At 43.5% G+C, this 24,065-nt stretch overlaps 1 protein-coding gene across 6 annotated transcripts in view; it reads right to left on the bottom strand.

Annotated features, from left to right (window-relative positions):
- The window catches only part of NDRG3 (NDRG family member 3), a 93,652-nt gene that overhangs the window by 32,567 nt on the left and 37,020 nt on the right, over nt 1-24,065 (bottom strand). For 3 of the 6 annotated variants that reach the window (XM_034947411.3, XM_034947413.3, XM_055104836.1), the window contains exons 3-5: nt 21,967-22,002; nt 3,969-4,074; nt 2,784-2,904 (exon numbers count right to left, since the gene is read on the bottom strand). In XM_034947411.3, coding sequence (XP_034803302.1) covers nt 2,784-2,904; nt 3,969-4,074; nt 21,967-22,002 — 263 coding nt within the window. The remainder of the gene's footprint in view (nt 1-2,783; nt 2,905-3,968; nt 4,075-21,966; nt 22,003-24,065) is intronic. The other 3 variants (XM_034947412.3, XM_034947414.3, XM_034947415.4) reach the window with 2 other exon arrangements.

A 24,065-nucleotide genomic window follows, 5' to 3' on the forward strand; every position in this document is an offset into this window, starting at 1 on the left:
GCCTGTAATCCCAGAAACTTGGGAGGCTGAGGCAGGAGAATTGCTTGAACCTGAGAGGCGGAGGCTGCAGTGAGCGGAGATCATGCCATTGCACTCCAGCCTGGGTAACAAGAGCGAAACTCTGCCTCAAAAAAAAAAAAAAAAAAAAAAAATCTTAGATAAAAGCATTTCCTTTTACCAAAGGCTCAAAGGAGGTGATGTGGTACCTGAAAATGATTGTGGCATATTGTGTAACTCTCTACAAATGCCATGCTAAGGAGAAAGTAAAATAATCCACGGTTTCTATATCCTAACAAGCAGCCCTTGGGACCAGAGGGTGCCACATGAAAAGAACTAGTAACATGGTTCTCTCTTAGGGTATTTCCAAACCTCTAACAATCTCTTCAGTTGGAGTCCAGGCTCAGTAAACCTCCGGCAGTAAGAGTCAACTCAGAAAGTGGGTCTTGGTCTACTGCTATATTTAGGCAACTAAATGCAAAAATAAAGCTTTTCTAGGTATGGGCACACAGTTACAAACCCTTAGCATGAATGCTTATTTGTTTCACTTAGGCATAGAATAACATAGTTATTTTTAAATTTTTATTATTATTATTATTATTATTATTATTAATTTTTTAAGAGACATGGTCTCACTCTGTCACCCAGGCTGGAGTGCAGTAGTGAAATCATAGCTCACTGTAACCTTGAACTCCTGGGCTCAAGCTATCCTCCTGCCTCAGGCTTCTGAGTAGCTGGGACTACAGGCGCATGCCACCATGCCTGGCTAATTTTTCAATTTTTTGTAGAGATGGAGTCTCACTATGTTGCCAGGGCTGGTCTTGAATTCCTGGCCTCAGGTGATCCTCCTACCTCAGCCTAACAAAGTGCTAGGACTACAGGTGTGAGCCACTGTGTCTGGCATGGTTATTTTATTGTATTTGAATTTGGTTCATAATATGAACCATCTGATCCTAAGATGTTCGAGCAGGCCCAGGAACAGACCCAGATCAGAATTCCTAGAAAAGTAGTAAGCATCTGACTGGGAGCGTTGGCTCACGCCTGTAATCCCAACACTTTCAGAGGCTGAGGCAACCAGATTGCTCGAGCCCAGGAGTTCGAGACCAGCCTGAGCAACAGGGCAAAACCCTGTCTCTACAGAAAATAACAATAATTAGCCAGGCGTGTTGGCACACACTTGTAGTCCCAGCTAGTAGGGAGGCTGAGATGGGAGGATCACTTGAGCCCAGGAGGTTGAGGCTGCAGTGAGCCATGATCACGCCACTGTACTCCAGCCTGGGAAACAAAGCACTATCCTATCTCAAGAAAGAAAAAAAAAGTATTACAGAATTGAAGATGGAATTGATCCTAAGATGACCACTTATATATGAGGCAGGATCTGTTCTACATCTGACAGGGAAGTCAGCCTGCCTCTGCCTGAACACTTAAGGGGATGGTGTGCTGTGGAACCATTTGTCCACAAAATAGAAAAAAGGAACTGGATACAAATCTTGTTGGATATAAATTGACCACTGGCCAATTTGCATTTTAGAGTCAGATTCTGGCACCAGACTGTCTGGGTTCAAATCTTAGCTCTGCCACTTATTTGTTATGTAATGTTAGCCATGTTACTTAATTTTTCTGGGCCTCAGTTTCCTCACTTATAAAATGGAAATAATAGTAAACTTATCCCATAGGGTTGTGAGGAGTAAATGAGTTAACAAATGTAAAGCATTTAAAGCAGGGTCTGGAACACGGTTTGAGTACTATTTAAATATTAGCTATTATTTGTCTGCAATTGTCTATTTCCCAGCAGTCACTGGCCAAAGGCAGCTCTGGAGATGAGTGAAAGGAGAGGGGAAGAATTAGCATTCCACAGAGTGTGTGCTCACTCCTCCTAAGGTCTTCTCAATAAGCACCCGTCCAGGGAACAAACAGGTAGGGAGCCTATAACTCTGCCCTGCGAAGCAGATGTAGGAGGAAGCTGAGAGTGCCAAAGCCAATCAATCACCCCACACCTCTATCTGCCAGGACAGCCTCTCAGAATAAACAGTTACACAGATGGTCAAATTTCCATTACTAGTTTGAGAGCTAAGGATGGGGAGATGCTCCCAGGAAAGCTCAGAGGGATCTGAATTTGGGCCTAAGTAGTTGGGAGTTTTGAGGAAGGACACAAAAATGACAGTTTTTTTTTTGTTTGTTTGTTTTCTTTCTGGGGACAGGGTCTTGCTCAGTCATTCAGGCACTGCAGCCTCAATCCCCTGGGCTCAAGTGATCCTCCCACCACAGCCTCCCAAGCAGACGCGACCACAGGTGAACACCACCGTGCCTGGCTGGCTAATTTTTCAATTTTTTGTAGAGACAAGGTATTCCTATGTTATCCAGGCTGGTCTTGAACCCCGGGGCTCAAGCAATCCTACTGCCTTTGCCTCCCAAAGTGCTAGGATTATAGGTGTGAGTCACCACGTCTCGCTAAAAAATGACAGCTTTCAAACAGATAAGGAAAGGAAAGATAAAGACAGTGAGGAGTAGATGTTCCAGACATTTATGCCTTGAGATTACAGGAAAGCAGGCACCTGCTATGGAGAGCCATTCCTGGATATGGGAAAACACACAGTTTCCCCCAAAAAACTGTACATAACAGTCCTCTCAGCCCAAGGAGAGAAAATATGAGGATGGTTGGTCAATAAGCATAACCTATAGACGGTAATAAAATCAAAGGGAAGCACACACCACTTCTCCCACTGGAGCTCAGCCAGTTGCTCTACTGAGTGCACGTCTCCCAGATGATCTTTTTGTGGCCTTACCCTGTTGGGAAAGAGGGTGCACCTTCCTGCTGGCCTGGGGCATCCACATGACAGACAGCAAAGTGCTGGGTGATCTCTTGCATATCCTCAAAGTTAAAGAATGCATTGAAACAGGATTTATCTATAAGAATAAAAATACCCATAAGTCACAGGCTCTCCATATCGCCCCAATTTTCCTCTACTCAGTCAATGCCTATTATCACCTTCTTTCCCTGCTTTTTAACCACCATTCCACCAAAGTGAGGTGTCTGAACAATCTGTCTGATTCAAGCTGCCCTAAAGGCTGAATATAAGACATCTCATATTGAGATACATATTGAAAACAATTCTTAATTCTAAATAATGTCTGCAAAGTAGAAATTACTTTGTTAATATTTGGTGGTTTCCGATTATTGCACAAAATAATCTTACACCCATAATGCTGTCATTTCTCATGGACATTATTCCTCTATCTCACAAACAGACACTGATTATACCCCAAGAGCACAGGTAGAGTGAATGTCCTGAGCTGTTCACATTCACCACACGGGAGTTTGTCTCTTGGCAAAATTGCCAGAGTGCAGGGAGGGGCTGCTGCTTCCACTTCTACCCTCTTTGTATACCTGCTTAAATCACTTCTCATGCCAAGGCAGCTACAAAAGCTTTAACACTCAACTGTGGCCTCAAATGCAGGGCATCTATGAAAGCCAGAGCAGCGTGAAAGAAAACACATGTATGCAGACTCTGTGTGTCTATGGCTGGGGCCAGAATCTTACGCTACCATCTAGAAAAGTCCACTTAAAGTCACTGGTGACAGGCTCTAGCAAGAATTCTTACTAATTCATTGAAGAGCTCACAACAAAGTTAAGTTCCAACTCTGAATTTTCTAACCTGAAACATATTAAAAAAAAAACAAAGTACAGGCTTGAAAACATGGATTTCAGTTCTACTTTCTTAAGCAGTTCATTGTATAATCTGCAATCCTTTAGCAGACATGAAGGCGAGATGTGATTCCAGTATCCCCAGAATACATTCCCCTGCACACTTCCCAGGAACCTTATACCATTAATGAATGTAGGAACAAGGAGGGAAAGTTACCACAGAGAGGGGGAAACCTCTGCTCTATTAGAATATTGTTGTTGTTTGGTTTTTAACATACAAAGATCAAGTATGATAAGAAGGGAAGGTGTAAAATAAAATACATACGGTTGAGGCCAATGTCATGATATGTTAGTATAACTGGTCTGTTTCCTTTGGGTAAGCCTCTTATAGTGACGTGGACCACACCATGAGTTGTTTCTATATCATGTTCCTGTAACAAGAGAATGTAAGTTCTCAGAAAAAGCAGAATGAATGTCCCAGGTTGCCAAAGTTTCACAATACCTGCTTTACCACCATTTCCCACTAGCTGGGGCAGGACACATTAATAAATTACATGTGGCTGGGCGTGGTGGTTCACGCCTGTAATCCCAGCACTTTGGGAGGCCTAGGTGGTCGGATCACTTGAGGTCAGGACTTTGAGGATCAGCCTGGCCAACATGATGAAACCCTGTCTTTACTAAAAATAAAAAATCAGCCAGGCATGGTGCACACGCACATAATCCCAGCTACTCAGGAGGCTAAGGCTGGAGAATCACTTGAACCCGGGAGGCAGAGATTACAGTGAGCCGAGATCGTGCTACTGCATTCTAGCCTGGTGACAGAGCAAGACTTCGTCTCAAAAAATAAAATAAAATAAAATAAATGCATACCAGAGAGATGCTAGAGTATACATAATATTCCTACTTTCCAATTCTTCCAGAAAAATAAATAGGGAGCAAAACACACCTTGTTATCTCCAAAGCTCATTTACGAGCCCAGGGATCTGTTGAGAATACATTTGCAATTGGCTATGCAAAGGAAATCAGCAAATTGGGTAAGGAGCCAGGTAAGACTTGTGGGGAAAAAAGGAAATGGAAGATATGAAGAAGTTGCTAGGTAAAAAATCAGAGGTTTTGGAGCTTCTGAACACATGTTCAGATAATTTATAATTAATTTCAGTAGATAATTTCACCAGACACCTATGGGTGTATCTGCCTAGGATCCCTTCTTTCCTGGGAGCTGTCCTTCTGTGTCATCCACACGTTACAGGGGTGGATCTTGGCTACCATGTTTGTGGAACATAAACTTACGGCCATAGCTTACTGGAGTCAGGGAGGCATCTGGCCCAGGCTGGGTCAGCACCTTTCCCTTGGAACTAAGAGATTTTTTTTTTTTTTTTTTTTTGAGACAGAGTCTCGCTCCGTCACCCAGGCTGGAGTGCAGTGGCGCGATCTCGGCTCACTGCAAGCTCCGCCTCCTGGGTTCACACCATTCTCCTGGCTCAGCCTCCCAAGTAGCTGGGACTACAGGCGCCTGCCACCACGCCCAGCTAATTTTTTGTATTTTTAGTAGAGAGGGGGTTTCACTGTGTTAGCCAGGATGGTCTCGATCTCCTGACCTCATGATCCACCCACCTCCGCCTCCCAAAGTGCTGAGATTACAGACGTGAGCCACCGCGCCCGGCCTGTAATTGGAACTAAGAGATTCTAACTTCAGCTTGGCTCCCCTCTCGAAAAGAGGAATCAACTTGGGAGATTTTAGTAGGCATTTCCACTACTCTAATTTCTGGTGCTAGCTGTGTATACTTGTAAGTTCTAAGACATCCCTGGACTGCCTCTGGTTTAAGCTATATTGGGTGAGTTTGTATCCTCTACTCCTAAAAGATCTTAACCAAGCCAATAAGTTAAAGATGTAGCCAGAGCAAAGCTCAAGAACCGAATAAAGCAGACAAAAGATGCACCGAGCAAAGCTCAGGAACCGAACAGAGCAGACGAAAGATGCACCGAGCAAAGCTCAGGAACCGAACAGAGCAGACGAAAGATGCACCGAGCAAAGCTCAGGAACCGAACAGAGCAGACGAAAGATGCACCGAGCAAAGCTCAGGAACCGAACAGAGCAGACGAAAGATGCACCGAGCAAAGCTCAGGAACCGAACAGAGCAGACGAAAGATGCACCGAGCAAAGCTCAGGAACCGAACAGAGCAGACGAAAGATGCACCGAGCAAAGCTCAGGAACCGAACAGAGCAGACGAAAGATGCACCGAGCAAAGCTCAGGAACCATATAGAGCAGACAAAAGATGCACTGAGCAAAGCTCAGGAACTGAATAAAGCAGACAAAAGATGCACCGAGCTGCTGAGAGTAGATGCCGCACTAAGAGTGGTTGGGTGGGAAAAAAAAAGGACTACTGAAAAGTTAACTGAGATTTATTCTAGTCGTGTTCAAGTTTTATATTTCTCAAAAATAAAAAAATTACCATTCCTAGCCTAGCGAATTTCTGTTGATGAAGCCCGTATCTATCTCACAAAGTCTTACATTAGGTAAGACAAGATTAACTCTGTCAATGAGAATCCCAAAAAGGCAAAGGGCTTCCAGTTTAATTTCCTATCTAATAATGAACCTCATAAGAGCTTTGGTTTCTTCTCTGATGTGGGCACCAGAAGACAATCTTAAGCTAATTGGACATCAGTATATCTCAAATTACAGGCCCTAGGCTGGAGCCGATAGCCATCCCTATCAAATCAAACCGTGTGTGACTCAATATTTCTGTTATTTTCTATTACTACTACCTCCTAGTCAAGTCTATTCAAAGCCTTGAAAAATGAACATAAGAAATGAAGACTAGAATCAGGTACTGTGAAACTGGCTATGAAATAAAGTATAGGCCAGGTGCGGTGGCTCATGCCTGTAATCCCAGCACTTTGGGAGGCCGAGGCAGGCAGATCATCTGAGGTCAGGAGTTCAAGACTAGCCTGTCTAGCACAGTGAAACTCTGTCTCTACAAAAATATAAAAATTAGCCAGGCATGATGGCAGGTGCCTGTAATCCCAGCTACTTGGGAGGGTGAGGCAGAAGAATTGCTTGAACCCGGGAGGCAGAGGTTGCAGTGAGCCGAAATTGTGACACCACTGCACTCCAGCCTGGGTGACAGAGTGAGACTCTGTCTCAAAAAAATATAATAAATAAAGCATAAGGTTTGGATAGGAGGAAGATAAAGAAATAACTTCCTATTTCTGTATTTCTCTTACAGTAATGTCAGACTTATTAAAGGACTCACTTCCCGACCCTGGTTCATTCATTAAACATCTATTTATTGAATGCCACTCCATGCCAGACCCTGGTCTGAGTTGTGGGGATAAAACAGTAAACCTGAGAAATGTGATCCCAGTCTTCACAGAGATTATGTTCTAGATAGGGAGGCACACAATAAACACAGAAACAAATCCACCTGTAATAATAGCTTGTGATAGGTGCTATAAAAGAAACAAATAGGGTGCTATGATAGAAAAGTAAGAAGACATTACCTTCACTAAACAGACAGGAGAATGGAAATTAAATTCAATAAAATACTATTTCATACATACCAAAATGGCAAAAATGTAAAGTCAGATAATGCTAAGTGGTGACCAGGATGCAGAGAAATAACTAAGAACCAACATATACTGTTTTTTACGTTTTGTTTTGTTTTTGAGACAGAGTCTTACTCTATCGCCTGCCCAGGCTGGAGTGCAGTGGCACGATCTCAGCTCACTGCAACCTTCACTTCCCAGGTTCAAGCAATTCTCCTGCCTCAGTCTCCCAAGTAGCTGGGACTACAGGTGTGCACCACCAAGCCCCACTAATTTTTGTATTTTTAGTAGAGATGGGGTTTCACCATGTTGTCCGGGCTGGTCTCAAACTCCTGACCTCAAGTGATCCACCTGCCTCGGCCTCCTAAAGTGCTGGGATTACAGGCGTGAGCCACCTTGCCCCAGAAGAATCAACATATACTGTTGGTAAGGCATATAAACTGGAACAACTACTGGGAGAATACTTTGGTAATTTCTAGTAAAGTTAAGAGGTGTCTACCCTACAGCAATTTTACCCTACAGCAATTTTACATATAATCTAAGGCTGGGGCCTTAGATTTCTGGTGCTAGCTGTATGTATTTGTAAATTCTGAGACATCCCTGGATTGCCTCTGGTTTAAGCTATATTGGGTGGGTTTGCACCTTATACCCCTAAAGGATCTTAACCAAGGCAGTGGTGGTGGCTCATGCCAGTAATCCCAGCACTTTGGGAGGCTGAGGTGAGAGGATCGCTTGAGCCCAGGAGTTCGAGACCAGCCCTGGCAACATAGCAAGACTGCATATCTACAAAAAAATAAAAACATTAGCCAGGTGTGATGGCATGTGCCAGTAATCCCAACTATTCGGGAGGCTGAGGCAGGAGAATGGCTTGAGCCCAGGAGGTCAAGGCTGTAGTTAGCTATGATCACAATACTGTACTCCAGCCGGGGTGACAGCAAGACCCTGTCTCAAAAAAAAAAAAAATATATATATATATATACACACACACACACATATGTGTATATATGTATATATGTGTGTATATATGTATATATGTGTATATATGTATATATATGTGTATATATGTGTATATATATATTCTAAATAAACTATCAAACATGGTCATATACACAAAAGGACATGTGCAGAGATGTACGGGTGACCCTCAAACAACACAAGGGTTAGTGGTGCCAACCCACTGTGTAGTCAAAAATCCACACATAACTTTTGATGCCCCCAAAACTTAACTACTAATAACCTACTATTGACCAGAAGCCTTACTGATAACATAAATAGCTAACTAACACATATTTTGTATGTTATATTATAAACTGCAGGGGTCCCCAACACCTGGGCCACAGACTGGTACCAGTCTGTGCCCTCTTAGGAACCGAGCCGCACAGGAGGAGGTGAGTGGCAGGTAAGAGCAAAGCTTCTGTCTTAAGAGCCACTCCCCATTGCACTGCCTGAGCTCCACCTCCTGTCAGATCAGCAGTGACATCAGATTCTCATAGGAGCATGAACCCTATTGTGAACTAAGCATGCAAGGGATCTAGGTTGTGTGCTCCTTATGAGAATCTAATGCCTGATGATCTATCACTGTCTCCCATCACCCCCACATGGGACCATCTAGTTGCAGGAAAACAAGCTCAGGGCTCCAACGGATTCTACATTATGGTGAGTTGCACAATTATTTCATTATATATTACAATGTAATAATAGAAAGTGCACAATAAATGTAATGTGCTTGAATCATCCCAAAACCATCCCAAATACATGGAAAAATTGTCTTCCACAAAACCGATCACTGGTGCCAGAAAGGTTAAGGACCACTGATATACTGTATTCTTACAATAAAGTAAGCTAAAGAAAAGAAAATGTTAAGAAAATCATAAGGCAGAGAAAATATATTTACTATTCATTAAGTGGAAGTGGATCATCATAAAGGTCTTCATCCTTGTTATCTTGTTGAGTAGGCTGAGGACGAGGAGGAACAGGAGGGGTTGGTCTTGCCATCTCAAGGGTGGCAAAGAAGGAAGAGGTGGAGGAGGCGAAAGGGGAGGCAGGGGAGGCAGGCACACTTGATGTAACTTTACAGAAATACATGGTAATTTGTCTGACTTTTTATGCTCTCATTTTTCTAAAAATGTTTCTATACAGTACCAATCCTTCTTCCACTGTTTACTTTAGTTAAAGTGTGCGTATCACAGAATAGTTCCTGACATAAAAGAAGTGAAAAACAGTCTTGAATAACTGGAACCCTTCTGCCAGGCTGTCTAATGTCAATTTGTTTTCTGGCACTGCTTCTTCTACATATTCCTCATTGCCTGGCACTGGTTCAGAAGCATTCATCTCCATCAAGTTGTCTTCTGCTAATTACTCTGGTGTGGTGTCTACTAGCTCTTAAATTTCTCCAAAATCCATACCTTGAAACCCTTCATCCTATGACCCACCTTTTTTTGGTCATATTCATAATCTCTGTAATGATCCTTGATTGGCTCTGTTGTAAATCCTGTGAAGTCATATACAACATCTCTACACAGTTTTCTCCAGCAGAAATTTATTGTTTTCAGCTTCATGGCTTTCAAGGCCTTTTATTTATTTATTTATTTATTTTTGAGACAGGGTCTCATTCTGTCACCCAGGCTGGAGTACAGTAGCGTGATCTCAACTCACTGCATTCTCCACCTCTCAGGCTCAAGCAATTCTCCCACCTCAGCCTCTCAAGTAGCTGGGACCATAGATGCATGCCACCATGCTCGGCTAATTTTTGTACTGTTTGTAGCATCAAGGTTTCACCATATTGCCCAGTGTTGCGGGAAGTCAGGGACCCCGAACAGAGGGACCTGCTGAAGCCGTGATAGAAGAACATAAATTGTGAAGATTTCATGGACATTTGTTAGTTCTCCAAATTAATACTTTTACAATTTCTTATGCCAGTCTTTACTGCAATCTCTGAACATAAATTGTGAAGATTTCATGGACATTTATCACTTCTCCAATCAATACTCATAATTTCCTATGCCTGTCCTTACTTTAATCTCTTAATGCCGTCATCTTCGTAAGCTGAGGATGTATGTTGCCTCAGGACCCTGTGATGATTGCGTTAACTGCACAAATTGTTCGTAGAGCATGTGTGTTTGAACAATATGAAATCTGGGCACCTTGAAAAAAGAACTGGATAACAGTGATGTTCAAGGGAACAAGGGAGATAACCATTAGGTCTGACTGCCTGGGAGCTGGGCAGGACAGAGCCATATTTCTCTTATTGCCAAAAATGGGTAAGAGCAATATCGCTGAATTCTTTCCCCAGTAAGGAATATTAATAATTAACAGCCCTGGGAAAAGAACGCATTCCTGGGGGGATGGAGGGGGGACTCTAAAATGGCTGCTGTGGGAGTGTCTGCCTTATGCAGTTGTAGATAGGGATGAAACACGTCCTGGTCTCCTGCAGCGCCCCCAGGCTTGCTAGGATTAGGAAATTCCAGCCTGGCAAATTCTAGTCAGACTAGTTCTCTGCTCTTGAACCCTGTTAAGATGTTTATCAATGACAATGCACGCACAGCGGGACATGGAACTTCATCGACAATTCTAGTTTCGCCCTGGCCTTGTGACCTTGCCCTACCCTTGTGACCTTGCCCTATCCATTTGCCTTGTGATATTTTATTGCCCTTGAAGCATGTGATCTCTGTGACCCACACCCTATTCGTATACTCCCTCCCCTTTGAAAATCGCTAATAAAAACTTGCTGGTTTTACGGCTCAGGGGGCATCATGGAACCTGCCGACATGTGATGTCTCCCCCGGACACCCAGCTTTAAAATTTATCTCTTTTGTACTCTTTCCCTTCATTTCTCAGACCGGCCAACACTTAGGGAAAATAGAAAAGAACCTACACTGAAATATTGGGGGATTCCCCTGATAGCCCAGGCTGGCCTTCAACTTTGTTTTTTTTTGAGATGGAGTTTCACTCTTGTTGCCCAGGCTGGAATGCAATGGTGTGATCTCGGCTCACTGCAACCTCTGCCTCCCCAGTTCAAGTGATTCTCCTGCCTCAGCCTCCCAAGTAGCTGGGATTACAGGCGTGCATCCCCACACCTGGCTAATTTTGTATTTTTAATAGAGATGGGGTTTCACCATGTTGGTTGGGCTGGTCTCAAACTCTAACCTCAGGTGATCCACCCACCTTGGCCTCCCAAAGTGCTGGGATTACAGGCGTGAGTCACTGTGCCTGGCTAGCCTTGAACTTCTAAGCTCAAGCAATCTGCTTGCCTTGGCCTCCCAAAGTGCTGGGATTGCAAGTGTGAGCCACCGCGTGTGGCCTCTGGCTTTTTCTTTCTTTTTTTTCTTTTTTTGAGACGGAGTCTTGTTCTGTCGCCAGGCTGGAGTGCAGTGGCACAATCTCGGCTCACTGAAATCCCCGCCTCCCGGGTTCAAGTGATTCCCCTGCCTCAGCCTCCCAAGTAGCTGGACTACAGACACGCGCCACCATGCCTAGCTAATTTTTTGTATTTTAGTAGAGATGGGGTTTCACCATGTTGGCCAGTATGGTCTCGATCCCCTGACCTCGTGATCCGCCCACCTCGGCCTTCCAAAGTGCTGGGATTACAGGCGTGAGCCACCGTGCCCGGCCGCCTCTGGCCTTTTCTATAACAACAATGGCATCTTCAATGATGTAATCCTTCCAGACTTTTATGATGTTCCATCTATTGGGATTCTCTTCCACAGCACTGACAATCTGTTCCATAAAGTACCATGTATAATGAACCTTAAAGGTCCTTATGACCCCCTGATCTAGAGGCAGAATCAGAAATACTGTGTTTGAGGGCAAGTAGACCACTTAGACACCTTCAGTATTTAACTCAATACTGAAGTTCTGGGGTTCTGGGTGGCCAGGGGCATTGTCCATATCAAAAGAACTTTGAAAGGCAGTCTCTCACTGGCAAGGTATTTTGTGACTTCAGGGACAAAGCGTAGATGGAACCAATCCAGAAAAAGTGTTCTCATTATCTAGGCCTTCTTGCTGTACAATCAAAACACTGGCAGCTGGTGTTTTTTGTTTCCCTTCAAAGCTTAGGGGTTTGCAACTTTAAAGATAGGGCAGTCCTGATCATAAACCTGGCCGCATTTACACAAAACAGAGTTAGCCCATCCCTTCATGCCTTAAATTCTGGTACTCATTTCTCTTCCTTACTAATATGTCCTTTGTGGCAGGTTTCTTTTTCCCCCCCAGAATAGGGCACTTTTGTCTGCATTAAAATCTGTTCAGGGCCGGGCGCGGTGGCTCACACCTGTAATCCCAGCACTTTGGGAGGCTGAGGCTGGTGGATCACCTGAGGTCAGGAGTTTGAGACCAGCCTGGCCAGTATGGCGAAACCCCATCTCTACTAAAAAATACAAAAATTAGCCAGGCGTGGTGGCGGGTGCCTATAATCCCAGCTACTTGGGAGGTTGAGGCAGGAGAATCGCTTGCACCCGGGAGGTGGAGGTTGCAGTGGGCCAAGACCGCGCCATCGCACTCCAGCCTGGGCAACAAAAGCAAAACTCTGTCTCAAAAAAAAAAAAAAAAAAAAAAAGATTTAATACTGCATCTTTACATTTGTTTACATTTCTCTCAACCATGAATGGTGCCATGTATGATCTATAAGTGTGTGCATAAATTTTAACTTTTTGTAATAGATTTGTGTATATTTTATGTTAGTAAATGATAAAATAGACTAATGTCTACATATAGTTTATACAATCATGACATACCTTTTTCTGAATGTTTCCAATAGTTCTAGGTTACATAATTTGCGAGTTTTTTTCTTTTTTCTTTTTTCTTTTTTTTTTTTTTTGAGACAGAGTCTTGCTCTGTCACCCAGGCTGGAATGCAGTGGCCCGATCTCAGCTCACTGCAACTTCCACTTCCTGGGTTCAAGTGATTTTCTTGCCTTGGCCTCCTGAGTAGCTGGGACTACAGGCACACACCACCACACCTGGCTGATTTTTTGTATTTTTAGTAGAGATACCATTTCAACATGTTGGCCAGGCTGGTCTCAAACTCCTGAACTCAGGTGACCTGGCTGCCTTGGCCTCCCAAAGTGCTGGGATTATAGGCATGAGCCATCCTGCCCCGCTGTGGGTTTTTTCAAATTGCTACAAATCTCCGGAAGCTTTCTGACTGTGTGTGGTGGCTCATGCCTGTAATCCCAGCACTTTGGGAGGCTGGGGTAGGAGGACTGCTCGAGCCCAGGAGTTTGAGACCAGCCTGGGCAACATGGTGAGACCCTGTCTCTACAAAAAATTTTTAAAAAATAGCCAGGCCTGGTGGTGCATGCCTGTGGTCCCAGTTACTCGGAGGCTGAGGTAGGAAAATCACTTGAGCTACAGTAAGCCATGTTCTTGCCACTGCACTCCAGCCTGGGTGACAGAGCAAGACCCTTTCTTAAAAAAAAAAAAAAATCCAATTAATGTATTGAAAAAAAAGCCATGTATAAGTGGACCTACACAGTTCAAACCTGTGTTGTTCAAGGGTGTAAACATCACAACCTTCTCTATAATGTCAAAAAAACTGGAAACAGCCCAAATATTCATCAATGGGGAAATTAATAAATGAATTATGATTTATTCATATAATGACATACAGATAAAAATGAACTAGAATTATTAGCATTAATACACACAGAAAATCTTCAAAAAAATGTAAAAGAGCAAGATGCAAAAGGATATATATTAAAAATATACCACTTATGCCAATATTTTAAAAAGCAACACTATAGATTCTGTTTATTTATATATATGTATACATACATATACGTACACATATATATTTAGAGACAGGATCTCATTCTAGTGCCCAGGCTAGAGTGCAGTGATGTGCTCATAGCTCACTGCAGCATAGAACTCCTGGGCTCAAGCAATCCTCTCACCTCAGCCTCCCAAGTAGCTACGACTACAGGCGCATACTGCTACACCTGGCTAATTTTTATTTTTTAGATTTCTTGGAGAGACGGGGTCTCCATATTTGCCCAGGCTGGTCTTGAATTCCTGGCCTCAAGTGATTGTCCCAAATCAGCCACCCAAAGCGCTATTACAGGCATGAGCCAGCACAGCCAGCCTATAACTAAAGTATAAAAACTTGGAGGAGAAACAAGGTACACTAACTTTAGAACTTTGTTTCCTTCTGGGAATGGATAAATTATTAAAGAGAACTAAAGGAGGTTTCAATATCTCTCATGTTTTGTTTCTTGAGAGATATAAAGAATAAAGCGGGGGAGGCAGCAAGAAAAAGGGAGAGAAGGAGAAAGTGTCTGCCATATGGAGTGACACTACAGGCAAATTCAAGTTAAAGAGAGCGTCCGACAACTTGTCACCTTGACAATCTGGTTGCTGGAACCTGTCTTCTGTCAAACTCAAACCTTCAGTAGGGTCCTGCTTAAAGATTCCAGTTTGGCCACTGCTGAGAACTGAGGGAAACACCAGTTTATACTCTGGCTCTACGCATAGCAGGACCTTGCCAAGGCCCGGTAACTGATGGTAACTGGTGGTGGTGGTAGGGGGGGTGTGTGTGTGTGTGGGTACACACAGGAGGTGGATGGGGATGAGACAGTGAGCTGCCAGGGAAGGTCAGGAGAAGGATGGTAAAAACGGAGATATAACAGGTGGGGGTAAAAGACAATACTTTAAAAGTAGATGAGGGAGGCCGGGCATGGTGGCTCACATTTGTAAAATCCCAGCACTTTAGGAGGCTGAGGCAGGCGGATCACGAGGTCAGGAATTCAAGACCAGCCTGACCAACATGGTGAAACCCGTCTCTACTAAAAATACAAAAATTAGCCAGGCGCGGAGGCACGCACCTGTAATCCCAGCTACTCAGGAGGGAGGAGAATTGCTTGAACCCAGGAGGCGGAGGTTTCAGTGAGCCAAGATCACACCACTGCACTCCAGCCTGGGTGACAGAGTGACACTCAGTCTCAAAAAAAAAAAAAAAAAAAAAAGCAGATGAAGGAATAGGGCAAAGTTACTACTTTGTTGCCATTTCATAATCTGGATGATATTCAAAAGTAAAATTGGCTCCTTACAAAATTTCAACTTTTTAGGGATATCTCAGCCCCTACCATGCCATAATATGCCCTCAAGTCATGTAACAACAAAAGTATCCAAGAGTCCTAGGCCCTGATCATTGCCCTATTTGGAGCAGCCCCTAGTTGTCAATGTCTCAAAGTTCTTCATTTTCAAAGTATGTGAATGTAAATATGCTTAGCAGAATAAAAAACAAAAAGAAAGGAAGCACTCACCTCCATGGTGATTGGCATGCATATTTTTCGTGACCTTGTGAATGAACAGCTTGAAAAAAACTCCATCTGAAGATGAATGTGCAGAGACCCTGGCTAAGGAGCTGATTCAGTTGTCAGGCCACTGCAGGGAGTAACGTGCTGTTGCTACCTTTTTGTCTTAGTCAATTATCATCTGTTTTACAGGCTCTCTATCCAGTTATCTCATCTCCCACCCCAGCATTCTAGAGTGTGACTACACAATGAGCCTGTGCTCAAAGAGCACAGTCTAAGGGAGCATCTGATAGGCTCTGGTCATAGATCTCTCCTATCTCTCCCAGCAGTTTCTTTGCTTTTCCTTTTCTTTCTTCTTTTTTTTGGAGACAGGGTCTCGTCATTGTCTCCTAGGCTGGAGTCCAGTGGTGTGATCATAGCTCACTGTAATCTTGAACTCCTGGGCTCAAATGATCCTCCTACCTCAGCCCCCAAGTAGCTTGGAGCACACATGCTTGCCATCATACCCAGCTAATTTTTAAATTTTTTGCAGAGATGGGGTCTCCCTATATTGCCCAAGCTGATCTCAAACTCCTGGGCTCAAGTGATCTTCCTGCCACAGCCTCCCAAAGTGCTGGGAATATAGGCATGAGCCACCATTCCCCGGCTCTCCCAGTACTTACTGATTATTTATTACCTCCAAGGCTATGCACTTCTTGAACATAATCCCTTTATTCTCCATGTTTATAAAACAACATGAAATCATAAAGGTCCTTGACATACTTCTCTATTCTGGACTGTCTCTCCCACCTAATGAAAGCTGTAGTCTTAAACACAAGGTCTTTTTAAGGTCAGGCAGGATGGCTCAGGTCTGTAATCCTAGCACTCTGGGAAGCCAAGGTGAGAGTATCACTTGAGGCCAGGAGTTCAAGACCAGTCTGAGCAACAGAGCAAGACCCCATCTCTACAAAAAATATATATATTTTCTAATTAGCCAGGCACGGTGGCATGTGCCTGTAGTCCCAGCTACTCAGGAGGCTGAAGCGGGAAGATTGCTTCAGCCCAGGAGTTCGAGGTTACTGTGAGCTATAATCACGTCACTGCACCCCAGCCTGGGTGACAAAGACCCTGTATCTTTTTTTTTTTTTTTTTTGAGATGGCGTTTTGCTCTTTTTGCCCAGGCTGGAGTGCAATGGTGCGATCTCAGCCCACCACAACCTCCGCCTCCTGGGTTCAAGCAATTTTCCTGCCTCAGCCTACTGAGGAGCTGGGATTACAGGCATGCGCCACCATGCCTGGCTAATTTTGTATTTTTTAGTAAAGGCAGGGTTACTCCATGTTGGCCAGGCTGGTTTCGAACTCCTGACCTCAGGTGATCCACCTGCCTCGGCCTCCTAAAGTGCTGGGATTACAGGCGTGAGCCACTGTGCCCAGCTGAGACCCTGTATCTTTAAAAAAAAAAAAAAAAAAGCCTTTTAAGAATGTAAGAGTTTAAGATATTACCATTATTTAATAACCAACTTTCACTTTTTTCTTGAGTCCTCTGACTTCAATAAATGTGTTGTCACTGGAATGACACAATCTGACTTGTCCCATATTTCTAAACTTAACTAAATCATGCTAAATCATGATCATTTCATGCCTGTTACTATTTCTTCCTCTTTCTGGCTAGTCTGAACTAGTTTAGTTATATTTGCGTGACAACATACTCTAGGAAATGTCAACTTTTTTTTTTGAGACGGAGTCTTGCTCTGTGGCCCAGGCTGGAGTGCAGTGGTGTGATCTTGGCTCACTGCAAGCTCCGCCTCCTGGGTTCACGCCATTCTCCCGCCTCAGCCTCCCAAGTAGCAGGGACCACAGGCGCCCGCCACTATGCCGGCTAATTTTTTTGTATTTTTAGTAGAGATGGGGTTTCACCGTGTTAGCCAGGATGGTCTCCATCTCCTGACCTCATGATCCGCCCACCTCGGCCTCCCAAAGTGCTGGGATTACAGGCGTGAGCCGATGCGCCCGGCCCCAATATTTTTATTAGTATGAACTGTTATTGTTTCCAATAAGCAGGCTACTGTATGAGGTTTGGGTATAGTTTTTGTTATACAAGATTTTTGTTTGTTTGTTTTTGAGACAGAGTTTCACTCTTGTCACCCAGGCTGCAGTGCAAAGGCTCAATCTCAGCTCACTGCACCCTCCGCCTCCCGGGTTCAAGCCATTCTCCTGTCTCAGCCTCCCAAACAGCTGGGATTACAGGCACCTGCCACCATGCCCAGCTAATTTTTTTTTTTTTTTGAGATGGAGTTTCGCTCTTGTTGACCAGGCTGGAGTGCAATGGTGCGATCTCGGCTCACCTCAACCTCCACCTCTCAGGTTCAAGCAATCATCCTGCCCCAGCCTTCAAGTAGCTGGGATTACAGGCATGCACATGCCTGGCTAGTTTTGTATTTTCAGTAGAGACGGGGTTTCTCCATGTTGGTCAGGCTGGTCTTGAACTCCCGACCTCAGGTCATCTGCCCACCTCAGCCTCCCAAAGTGCTGGGATTACAGGTGTGAGCCACCGGGCCTGGCCTAATTTTTGTATTTTTAGTAGAGACAGGGTTTCACCATGTTGGCCAGGCTGGTCTCGAACTCCTGATCTCAGGTGATCCACCCGCAGAATTATAAGCAATCTTTATTTTTATGCTTTTCTAAGTTTTCTAAATTTGTTTCTGATTATACACAAAATAAGTGTTATTTATCTAAAGCAATATATCATATACACATATAAATTACAGCGTCTGTCTCAATGCTGTCTCTAATATACATATATGTATACTACACGTGTATATATGTATATCATATACATGTATATTAGAGAGTGTTGGGACAGATGCTATAGTTATCTGTAATATATCTATATAGTTTACATGTATGTGTGTGGATATATATACCCACACACACATATATATATACATATATACTCAACATAGTGAGACCCTCGTCTCTAAATATATATATATGTAATATCCTATCTATCTATCTATCTATCTATCTATCTATCTATATGTGTGTGTGTGTGTGTGTAATATATAGAGAGAAAGACTGGGGTCTCACTATGTTGCCTAGGCTGGTCTCAAACTCCTGGGCTCAAGCAATCCGCTTGCCTCAGCCTCCCAAAGTGCTGGGACTACAGGCGCATGCCATCATGCCCAGCTAATTTTTTATTTTTTAATTTTTTGTAGAGAAGGGGGTCTCCCTATGTTGCTCCGGCTGGTCTCAAACTCCTGGGCTCACGCAATTCTCCTGTATTAGCCTCCCAAAGCTCTGGGATTACAGGCATGAGCCATAGCACCCAGCCTTTCTGTTTGTATCAGAACAGAACTAAAAGTTCTATTTCACAAGGCCAGAACATGTTACTATTTTAAAGCTTTACCCAAAGTATCAAGAATTTTTGCCAGACTATTTTTAAGCCTTAATATTAAAAAGTGATTCATAATTATATTTCTAAAACTCAATTTCATATCTACAATTATATATATGTATGGAAAAAAAATCTCAAATGACATATGCCAAAATATTAACACTAGTGAAATAGCAGGTGATTTTTATTTATTTACTTTTTGGTGTTTTCTCATTTATTTTGCAACAAGTATGTAATCTTTTATATTCTAATTTTTTCTCTTTTTTTCCTTTTTTTCTTTGAGATGGAGTCTCACTCTGTTGCCCAGGCTGGAGTGCAGTGGCAGGATCTCAGCTCACTGCAGCCTCCGCCTTCTGGATTCAAGCAATTCTCCTGCCTCAGCCTCCTGAGTAGCTCGGATTACAGATGCAAACCACCATGCCTGGCTAATTTTTGTATTTTTAGTAGAGATGGGGTTTCACTATGTTGGCCAGGCTGGTCTCGAACTCCTGACCTCGTGAACTCCTGACCTCAGCCTCCCAAAGTGCTGGGATTACAGGCGTTAGCCACCGCACCCCACTATATTCTAATTTTCTTACTTCAGAGGAGGTGCTGAATTTGATGAAAATTAATATTTCTACACTTTGGGGCAGGAGTATACATGTATACATATACTATTTCTGGAGTTCCTCACCTTGAATTTTACTGTCACCCTCTCTCTAATGTTTTCCTTCTTGGTAAATTATATCAAATATTAACAGTAATCAAGCTCTACTGGTTCAACCTAGGATCCAAACCATAACTGAAGTTAGGTCAAATTAAAAAAAATCCAACCCAAACTTGACTGTCACTGTTTATTAAAAAATAACGTAACTTATTGTTTTAGAGAAAAGGAGCCATTGCCTACAGTGAATGACTGTATCAGCACTAGGCTGATAATGTTCTATATACAAAGTACCAAATAGTTATTACAAACGAGTTTGGAACTGAGATTCAGAAATCTGTAACTGTACTATGAGCCTGACCCTTCCAAGGTGAGTCTCATCTGTTCTTCCAAGGAACCTCAGCTTTAAGGACAATTAATTCCTTACATTTCATTTCCCCTCTGGACATGTCCAGGTGGGAAAAAATGGGCAACGGATTCAGGAAGAATGGGGTTTTTCAATCCCAACCACTCAATGGCAAGTTATAAAACTTAATTCTTAATTTCCTGACTATAAAACAGAAACAAGAAAAACCATCTTGGCCAGGTGTGGTGGCTCATGCCTGTAATCCCAGCACTTTGGGAGGCTGAGGTGGGCGAATCATTTGAGGTCAGGGGTTCGAGACCAGCCTGACCAACATGGTGAAACCCTGTCTCTACTAAAAATTAAAAAAAAATTAGCCAGGTGTGGTGGCGGGCTCCTGTAATCCCAGCTACTTGGAGGCTGAGGCAGGAGAATCGCTTGAACCCAGGAGGCAGAGGTTGCAGTGAGCCGGTATCACGCCACTGCACTCCAGCCTGGGCGACTGAGCAAGACTCTGTCTCAAAAAAAAAAAAAAGAAAAGAAAAGAAAAGAAAAAAAACCCATCTTGTAATATTGCTCTAAGTATTGAAGATACTGTATGTTTAGTAGGTACCCTACAGTAGGTACTCAAATTATTATAACTGGTTTGCTTATAAATAGTTCTTTCTTCTGATGCTAATGCTTAGAGATTCCACTGTACTTAACATAAAACGCATATTTGAAAATAACTATTTGCTAGTGGGTATACAGGTTGGCTGAATACTGGAAGCAAGGACGTTGCCAGCACCCTCCTTTACTGCTAGTACCCTCTGGGTCTACTTCATGTCACTTCTGTTACTGCTATGGCATCTATCCCAAAAGTGGGAGGGTCAGGCTGCCCAGCTTATAAGGTTTCCATTTCCATGTACTTATTTCTTACTCCCATGTTTTCTTTTTCGTATTTATTTATTATTATTTTTTTGAGACAGAGAGTCCCACTCTGTTGCCCAGGCTGAAGTGTGGTGGTGTTAGCTCACTGCAACTTCTGCCTCCCAGGTTCAAGCAATTCTCCCACCTCAGCCTCCTGAGTAGCTGGGATTACAGGCACGCACCATCACGTCCAGCTAATTTTTGTATTTTTAGTAGAGATGGGGTTTCACTGCGTTGGCCAGGCTGGTCTCGAACACTTGACCTCAGGTGATCTGCCCACCTCAGCCTCCCAAAGTGCTGAGATTACAGGCATGAGCCACTGTGCCCGGCCCTTAGTCCCATTTCTTTCAGGACCAGTCAACAGATAAAAGAGGTAGATGGAGAACTGCTGGTTCATTTTACTGATTTTCAAACTGGCAACAGAGGTGATGCAAAAGCAGACCAGGAAGAACAGTTTCATTTAGAAAACACTAATGAGTCAAGTTGAATTTTGCATTTCCAAACATAAACCCAAGGGAAATCTGCATATTGTATTCATAACAATTTAGGGAAAGATTTCTTTTAGGGAAAGATTTTACTGTCAAGAAATCTCTCCTCCATCTGCCCTTCTCCTATCTTCCCTGAGGTAAGGTAGCAACCCTCCATTTGCCACCTATGACAAATGAGGTTTCCAATATCATGTGAGGAAAAGAGATCTTAATCACAAAGAAACAGCTCTATTCAGTAACCTACAATCATAAAACAGGTACCTGGCAGGCAATTTCTGAACACGATAGCAAATCAGTTTTTTTGTTTTGTTTTGTTTTTTTTGAGATGGAGTCTTACTCTATGACCCAGGCTGGAGTGCAGTAGCACGATCTCGGCTCACTGAACCTCTGCCTCCTGAGTTCAAGTGATTCTCCTGCCTCAGCCTCCTGAGTAGCTGGCATTACAAGCATGCACCACCACGCTTGGCTAATTTTTGTATTTTTAGTAGGATGAGTTTTCACCATGTTGGCTGGTATGGTCTCAAACTCCTGACCTCAAGTGATCTGTCTGCCTTGGCCTCTCAAAGTGCTGGAATTATAGGTATGAGCCCCCATGCCAGTGGCCAACAATTGCAAATCATTTTAAGTGAACTTGATCCAATGACCAAACGAACATTAAGGACTCATTATTAGCTATAATGAGAGATCCACTTCTACAAGACCACCACCACAGGAAAGGAAACACTGCAGAGATCCTGTACAGAGCCTCCTTCTTGCTTGTACAGTCCTTACCTGACAGTCAAAGTCCTGGAAGTTTCTTGTACCATTCTGTCAACAGAAGACAGAAAACACAGTCAGTTTCCCCACATGGTTTCCCCACATGTGCAGCACATTCAGTTCACAGTGACAGCAGTGCATGTGCAGCCTCTTGGTTGCCATAAAACTGAAATACTTCTCATCAGAAGGTTTCAGAGGCAGAGTGGGTTATGAACATGTGTTAATAAAGGCCAAATCTTCAGAGGTGAGATTATGCTTTAGTGGGCTTATGAGAAGATAAAGGGAAGGGGCCTAGTTTTCTAGCAAGCTTGTAACTTCTTGCCTTCCTACCTAAGGAGAGCGGTGAGAATTTGTAGGAAGAGGGTAAAACATGGACCATAGTCTGGAAGCACACCTTGAACACACAAGGGAAGTACCTGGGAGGAAAGGAGTTGGAGACCAAAGCTGAGAAGGGTGAAGGAGAACAGGTGCAGAACCAGGAATTAAATAAAGGATCAGGAAGAGGACAAAGATATGGATGGATCAGAAATGGAAGCCTTGAAATCTAACAGAGAAGAAAGGCAGTGTTACTGAAGGAGGGAAAGAAAGACAAAACAAGGTTCTTAATACACTGGCCTATCTGTTGCATCCTATGAAATCGCTGATAGGGAAAAAGGACAAGTCATTGAATCATTTAAAAAGTCAAACATAGTCAAAAAATCGACGGAGAATTCACCAAGCTTCTAAAAAGGGATTATATTATAATAATGACTGATTGAGGAAAAAAAAATCAATGGCAATAATTCAGAAGCATTTTTCCAGCATTCCAGATGCCAGAATTGCAAGTCATAAGAGTATAAAAAAGGGGCCGAGTGCGGTGGCTCACACCTGTAATCCCAGTATTTTGGGAGGCTGAGGCAGGCAGATCACCTGAGGTCAGGAGTTTGTGGGCAGCCTGGCCAACATGGTGAAACCCCGTCTCTACTAAAAATACAAAAATTAGCCGGGCGTTGTGGTGTGCACCTGTAATCCCAGCTACTTGGGAGGCCGAGGCAGGAGAATTGCTTGAAACTGGAAGGCGGAGGTTGCAGTGAGCTGAGATCGCACCACTGCACTCCAGCCTGGGCAACAGAGTGAGACTCCATTTCAAAAAAAGGGAAAAAAAAAAGGTAACAAGTGATGTATTTGGGAATAAAAGAAAACTTCTACTTGATTTTTCACAAAGTGTAACCCCCTTCCTGAAAAAAGTCTCCCATTATGTAGAAACTGATTTATCACAACTATTTATTCTGTCTCTACAATGACTTCTAGAAGGTTCCTAACAGCTTCCCAAAAGCTGCCCCTCCAGAGATACTCCAGATATCTGATCCCCAAAAAATACTGAGTAGTCCCATCTCCCTTCAATATGATCCTCCTAGAAATAGTTCTTCAGGGCCGGGCGCGGTGACTTATGCCTGTAATCCCAGCACTTTGGGAGGCTGAGGCAAGTGGATCACCCAAGGTCAGGAGTTTGAGACCAGCCTGGCCAACATGGTGAAACCTCATCTCTACTAAAAAACTACAAAAATTAGCCGGGCATGGAGGCGCCTGTAATCCCAGCTACTTGAGAGGCTGAGGCAAGAGAATCACTTGAACCCAGGAGGCAGAGGTTGCGGTGAGCCGATATTGAGCCATTGCGTGTCAGCCTGGGTGTCAGAGCGAGACTCCGTCTCAAAAAAAAAAAAAAAAAAGAAAAAGAAAAAAAGAAATAGTTCTTTGGGATCCCACCAACTACACTGCTGGCTGGACAAAAGAGAGGTTAAAAAGCACAGCCCAAGCCGGGCATGGTGGCTCACGCCTGTAATCCCAGCACTGCACTTTGGGAGGCCAAGGCGGGCGGATCACCTGAGGTTGGAAGTATGAGACCAGCCTGACTAACATGGAGAAACCCCATCTCTATTAAAAATACAAAATTAGCCAGGTGTGGTGGTGCATGCCTGTAATCCCAGCTACTCGGGAGGCTGAGGCAGGAGAATTGCTTGAACCAGGGAGGCGGAGGTTGCAGTGAGCTGAGATCATGCCATTGCACTCCAGCCTGGGCAACAAGAGTGAAACTGTCTCAAAAAAATTAAAAAATAAGTAAATAACTAAATAAA

Source organism: Pan paniscus, chromosome 21 (genome assembly GCF_029289425.2).
Source record: "Pan paniscus chromosome 21, NHGRI_mPanPan1-v2.0_pri, whole genome shotgun sequence".
Taxonomy (NCBI): Eukaryota; Metazoa; Chordata; class Mammalia; order Primates; family Hominidae; genus Pan; species Pan paniscus.